This window comes from Arachis ipaensis, chromosome B2 (genome assembly GCF_059453495.1).
Source record: "Arachis ipaensis isolate K30076 ecotype BB chromosome B2, ASM5945349v1, whole genome shotgun sequence".
Taxonomy (NCBI): domain Eukaryota; kingdom Viridiplantae; phylum Streptophyta; class Magnoliopsida; order Fabales; family Fabaceae; genus Arachis; species Arachis ipaensis.
Genome location: NC_142437.1, coordinates 115,625,069 through 115,632,451, shown reverse-complemented (window position 1 = coordinate 115,632,451; position 7,383 = coordinate 115,625,069). Strand labels below are relative to the sequence as shown.

Genomic DNA, 7,383 nt, shown 5'->3' with positions numbered 1-7,383 from the left:
ATTATCGATTCAGCCACCTATAATCTTATTCAAACAAAATTTTTCGGCAAGCCATGCTAATAACTAATTAGTTCGAAACAAAAGAAATAAATGTTCAACGTACACGTACGAAACTTCATGAATAATGAGGATTTTGACTACTCACCTTTTGCATAAGAATTTTGGTGTGTATTGATAAGACACTCGATAAAGTATGTGGATAAAATAATATAGAATTAATAATAATACAAATAGAGAAAATGACATTTTTGCTTTTATAAAATAAAAATAATATATTTTTTAATTATTTTATTAAAATATCTTTTAATAATCATTATAATTATATAAAATTAATGATAGTTCAAATAAATAAATAATAATATATTTATTACTAATGTAATAAATTTATTTATTTTAATATTTTATCATCAATGATAAAATATATAAAAAATTTAAACTGATTTTTTTTACAAATTAAAATTTTATTATTATTTGAATCATCTAAATAATTATTATTAACCTATATATAATTATTATTAACCTCTTTTTGGATTTGCTTGATTTTTGCATAGACTTTTTTTTTATTTGCCTTATGCTATTTTTTACTTTTAGGATTTACCAAAAATTGAACCTTTCGAATATAAAACTCTAATATCATGTCAAAACCACTCATCTCAAGAAAATAGTATATGACAAATAAAAGAGAAAATAAAACTTATGCAAAAATAAAACAAACCCAAAAAAAAACTCTTACTTGAGAGAAATGTTAGAGATATAACCATTAATATTATCTTTTCTTATCGGCTTAAATTTTTAAAATAAATGATTTCATAATAAGATAGACTAAAAACGTATGGTATTTTAATTTTATAGAGGAGTGAGATGTATATTTTTCGAATAAAAGAGAGAAAAGTAAACAGAAACTGTCATTTTCTCTAATATATCCCATGGTACCAGAGTTTTTTTTATAGATTTAGGTGAAATTTGGTATAAGTTTTCTTTTTCTTTTATTTATGGAGTCAATATGGATTAAAGTTTAGACTTTTAAATCATACAAATTTTGATACATAAAATATTATATAAATTATTTTTTTAAATTTAAATTGATAAAAAAATAGATGAATAATTCTATCTCTATGGTAAGAAATCATTTTTTTCAAAAACTAACATTTTTTTAATATTATATCATAAAATAAATTATTTTTCTTAAAAATTTAAAATAATAAAAAAATTATATAAATAATTACATCTCTAACACTATAAATCCGTAATAATACAATCACACCAATTATACATTCAATTATATAAGTATTAAAACTTAGCATGGTGTAAATACATTAATTTTACTATATAATTATAACATGTGTTCATGAAAACCACAGGCCATCCAATTTGATCGACAAAGTAAACAAAAATCTTCAAAAACAGTTTGCACTAAGTTAGCAAACAATTGGCAAAGTAACGTTAGTTCCTTTCTCTTGTATATAAGTTACAGTAATATACAGCTACAACTTAATTAGACCTATATATATGCCAGTAAGATTAATTGATGTAGTGCAAGGTACAAACATTAATGCAGATTTAATTATATAACAAACTTTACGAGATTAAAAAAAATCAATAATAATTATTGTAACGCGTTTTTTATAGGGTGCATGATTATTGCCGTCACGGGCCAAGTCAGCATATAAAGAAAGTCAATAGTTCTATATATTATTTTATTTTTCTCCCCTATACCTTCTTCTAATTGTTTATAATACTATAGTCTATGATTACTACTAATATATTTGAAAACAAATTAATTCTATTCATACACAAAATGAATGGCGAAAAAATGTGCATGGAAATTTAGAGCAAAAAATAATCTAGAACATGATTGGAAAAGTAAGACATGGTGAGTAGTAGTCCCATAGTTTAATTTCTTATTAGATGCTTAATTAATTAATCCTCCAACAAACCTAATCTTTTCTCTCCCTATAAAAAGCCACCAAATGTATGACACAAACACAACATACAAGATCTCAAAATCCCTTAGCTTCTTCAATTTTTGTTTTCCTTACAATCCAATAAATCTTCATATCATTTGACTATGGCAACATCTAAGTTGCTATTAGCAACACTTGTAATTAGTGTACCCTTTCTATTTTGTTCTATAGCATATGGTTACTCATTGAAAGACATAAAATCATGGTGTAGCCAAACACCTTACCCTGAACCATGTGAGTACTATTTGAGCAACCATGCATACAACAAACCCATAAAGAACAAATCGGATTTCCTCAAAGTGTCACTACAATTAGCCATAGAGAGAGCACAAAAGGGTCATGAGAACACAATCTCACTTGGCCCTAAGTGTAGAAATGCACATGAAAAAGCTGCTTGGAATGATTGCATTAAACTCTATGAGTACACAATCAACAAGCTCAACAAAACCATGGATCCTAAAACAAAGTGTGACCAAGTTGATGCACAAACTTGGCTCAGCACTGCCCTAACAAATCTTGAGACATGCAAAGCCGGTTTCTACGACCTAGGAGTACAAGATTACATGCTACCATTGTTGTCCAACAACAATGTTTCATGTTTGCTAAGCAATACACTATCCTTGAACAAGGTGGCTTTTCAACCACCAAGTTACAAAGATGGTTTCCCAACATGGGTCAAGCCGGGTGACCGGAAACTTTTGCAGTCGTCTTCTGCGGCTTCTAAGGCTAATGTGGTGGTGGCCAAAGATGGGTCTGGAAAATACACCACCGTTAGCGCCGCCGTAAACGCTGCACCAAGTGGCAGCAGTAGGTATGTGATATATGTTAAGGCCGGTGTGTATAATGAACAAGTTCAGGTTAAAGCAAAGAATGTTATGTTGGTCGGCGATGGTATCGGAAAAACCGTTATTACCGGTAGCAAGAGCGTCGGAGGGGGAAGCACAACCTTTAGTTCCGCCACTGTTGGTAAGCTAAGCTTTAATTTTAATTTTCTTCAATAAATAAATACTTTGACTTTCGAAAAAATATTATATATTAAAAAAATACTTTAATTTTTTTTCAATGTCACAGAATTTAAGTGGTATAGAATTAGTCAATATCAAATTAGATTTTTTAAAATGAATTTTTTTTCCATGATATATATATTCTATTTATTTTTTTGCATTTTAAATTAAAGTTCACTCGGACCATAACAATTTATAGCAACAAAACAAAATATATGAATTGGTATTATTGTTTTTTTATTTCATAATTACTTTAATATGCATGGTACAGTTCTTTTGACTTCAAAATAATTTTTGGAGTTAATATGAACTACTAGCAAGTGTGGTACAAAAGGTTTACTGCCATAATATTTTTATCCTCCTTAAATATTTTTTTCCACTTTTAGTTTGCTTCCCCTAGATAACTTAGAAAAAAGCTAATAATTACTATAAATTATATATCAGTTGATGTACACACTTGATAGTGACTAGAATCTAACTTTGTCTTAAGGTAGATTTGGATATATTTAGGAGTGATTTTTTTTTTTTTTACTTTTAACTTACGAAAAATTATAGCATGAATAATTTTAAAATTAATTTATAATTTTTTAAAAAATTATTTAAAATATTTATAAAAAAAATTAAAAAAAATATTTTTTCTTGTTATAAAGTTTTTTTATTTTTCTTTTATAAAATAGACATTTTTATTTTATGACTCAAAAATTAAATATAAAATAATTTATTTATAAATTATTTTTAATATAAATTTTTATGTTTTAATTTTTTTAAAAATAATTAAATTATTTGTTAAAACTGATGCTAGCTAGTAATACGTAGGTAGGATGGAAACATTGAAATAACCATTATATTCAAACAACGATATATTCTATACACAGTTGTTTCCTTTACCACAAATAGTCTGCAAAAGAATTTTTTAGTAAGAAATTAGAATAACGAAAAAGATAAATTAAAAGGACAATAATAATAAAATTATGCCTGCCAAAAAAAGGTGAATAGAAGATTATAAAGATTCCATTATGATTTCAGATGCCATATAGTTTTTCAACGAGATGCATTAAACAAAGACATATTATTGAAGATGCATGATGCTCTTCTAATAATAAAAAGCTTTTTTTTTTATTAGGCATTGAAATAATGGTTGGTGTATGCAAACTTCGGTCCACAATAAAAGTGATTTAATTAAGCTAGAATTAGAATATGGCCTTATCCATATTTATTTTAATTAATTGGAACTAAGAAAATAACATTTATTTTGTGATAATATAGTTAATCTACGTCAATGTGTGGAATTATTGGCCTTCAAAACAGAAGAAGTACCCTAAAACTTTTCTTGCAAAGCAAGCTAATGTAGGGTATAAGCTTAAGGCTTGTTTTTCAGTTTGGAGAAAGGGACAAAAAATTGACTTTAAATTAACTATAGTCAAAGATAAAGACACGAGGCGTGCTGAATTTAACATTCATAAAGTAATAATTGACATATATATATGGCTTCTAGATTATAGTATTAGTTTCGTGGCTGAGTTGCTCTTATATTTTACTCTTGCATCAAGAAAATGAATTGCACGTTCATCTTCTCAATTACTACATCTTTTGTTCCAAATACAAAGCATGTCCTATATTATATTGATATAACCCTATTTGTTCCATGCATATGCATGATATTAGGTAGCTAGATTTAGTAATCAGATCTATATATGAATTATTAATTACAACAATTTATCTAACATTAGGTTGCTATCCAGACTTTGGTTGAATAAAAACAAAAAAAGGTTGAATAAATTAAGAACTTTAATAAAAAGATCAATACTTTGAATTTTATTAAGGATATAGCTTTTTATGTCTCTCTTTTTATTAATATAAACTTTTAAAAAAATGATATCATGATATAAGATTAGAGTTTTTATTATTTAAAACTTTAGAATTCGATTTTTGATTGATTCTATGAAAGAAAATTTATATAAAAATTCACTAAAAAAATGTCGCAAAAAAATTTTAAATAATAACATGAATTTAATTTTGATACACTGTCAGTTTAAAGTAGTTTTACACGTGTATCTAATTATGTAATCTCATCATAAAAAATAATTACTATTTTCATTAATCGCATGAATGATCATATAAAAGAATGGATGTGATTGCACCACTGTCAAGTTTCCAAAATAATATTAATGTTTTTTTTTTTAATTTTGTTTTATAGCTATTACTGGAGATGGATTCATTGCTCAAGATATCACATTCAGAAACACTGCTGGAGCAGCAAATCATCAAGCTGTGGCACTACGTTCTGGATCAGATCTCTCAGTGTTCTACAGATGTGGATTTGAAGGTTATCAAGACACATTATATGTATACTCAGATAGACAATTCTACAGAGAATGTGACATTTATGGAACCGTTGACTTTATCTTTGGTAATGCGGCAACGGTTTTACAAAACTGTAACATTTATGCAAGAAACCCTCCTCAAAAGACAATCACAGTAACTGCTCAAGGTAGAACTGATCCAAACCAAAACACAGGAATCATCATCCATAATTCAAAGATCACAGCTGCCTCAGGCCTAAACCCTAGCTCAGTGAAATCATATCTTGGAAGGCCATGGAAGCAATACTCAAGAACCGTGGTGATGAAGACTTATCTTGATAGTTTGATTAACCCAGCAGGGTGGATGGAATGGAGTGGTAACTTTGCATTGAACACTTTGTATTATGCTGAGTATGCAAATACAGGTCCTGGTTCTTCTACTTCAAATAGGGTTTCATGGAAGGGTTACCATGTCCTTACTAGTGCTTCTCAAGCTTCACCTTTCACTGTTGGAAACTTTCTTGCTGGAAATTCATGGTTGCCAAGCACTGGAGTCCCTTTTACCTCCGGTCTGTGATTACAGACTCGTACGCATGCAGTTATTTTTATGTGAAATTGATAGTTCAGAATCATTAAATAATATGACTAAATTGTCATTTAACGATTTTTAACTATCAATTTTAGATAAAAAGCATCTTCTACCTTGATAATTAATTTGTATGTATTAATTATTTCTAGTTGATGCCATTTTCATATCTTAAATTCTTCATTATTCCGTACCAGCACATTTTATATACTTTAATTTGGCTGTACTTTATAGGTGAATAAGTCCAAAAAAATAATAATAATAAAATAGCACAGCCAACAAATAGTTTGTTTTTATGTTGTATTAATTGTAATAGTTTTTTATTATTGAATTGTATAATTAATTACAGATTATTGATTATGAAAAGAAAATATGCAAGTTTCATGAAGTAGTCTTGTCTAAATATTCTCTCTTCTATTTTATTATTATTATTTTTTTGGGTCAACATTTGTCTATATTACCCTATGTATGGAAGCTAAATAAAGCAGCATCATTCTTACATTTTATTTTGTGAGAGAATCATATATATTATTTAAACGATGATTTTGCTGACCGGTCTCCAAAAGATAAGTCCAGTGAGCGTATATTATTCAAATCTTAACATATCATATTTTAATATTTTGATGATTTCATTTCCTATGATAAATACAATAAATAGTATATTGGTTGGATCGTGTCCCGGAGTTTCCAACTTAATATAATTGAGAATATGAATGTGACATGCATAGATGTATTACTAAATACCAACATGCATTCTTTCATGTCTTTCCATTTGGGTAATGCTTGGAATCTTCGTGTTAGTCTAAGTGTCAATATCATACAATAAATGTGCAATATAATATATATATATATATATATATATATATATATATATATATATATATATATATATATATAAGAAGTGTTGATGCCTCGGCCAATCTCTGTCTATTATTATATGGAATTTGTGCTTATCACAATATGCTCTATCAATTTTGTTAATAGTTACATGAAGAGATTAAGCATGCAATTTACTTATTATTAAATTTGTGGCATAATATATATATGTCATATGTGGCGTAAGAGAAACTTTTGCTTGTAGTTTTTGAGAGAGATATTTGTGTAATGTACGCCACCACATGATATGACAAATACATTCCTAAGACTTACAAGAGAAAGGGATTTATGGGACCTAGATTCTTTTTCTAATAAGACTCTAGTTTTTGCTTTAAATAAAATGGAAAGTACTACTACTTAATTAGAAAGATTTCCTTTGGGTAAATTCTCAAAGAATATATATTTTCTTAATTAAAAGTAGAATTAGATTTTTTACTTACACTGTAAGGAAAAAAATCAGTTGATGATGAAGTCTTGTATTTATTCTCCCATCTAAATCACTCGTATTTAAAATATATTTATATTTATATAAACTCTAAAATTTTGGATGGTTTGAGAAAAAGATCAGTTCTCTCTATGAAATAAGTCTCTTCTAGTATTTTTTGTCACCAAAATATTTAAATTCAAGACCTTACCTAAGAAAAACAAGC

General features: G+C 27.4%; 1 protein-coding gene across 1 annotated transcript; it reads left to right on the top strand.

The window, feature by feature from the left end:
* Positions 1–1,875: 1,875 nt before the first annotated feature.
* LOC107625917 (pectinesterase 2) lies at positions 1,876–6,245 on the top strand. The gene is made up of 2 exons (XM_088503884.1): positions 1,876–2,930; positions 5,166–6,245. The coding sequence occupies exons 1-2, from the start codon at positions 2,069–2,071 to the stop codon at positions 5,846–5,848; spliced, it is 1,545 nt and encodes a 514-aa protein (XP_088360010.1). The 5' UTR covers positions 1,876–2,068; the 3' UTR covers positions 5,849–6,245.
* The last annotated feature ends 1,138 nt before the right edge of the window (positions 6,246–7,383 follow it).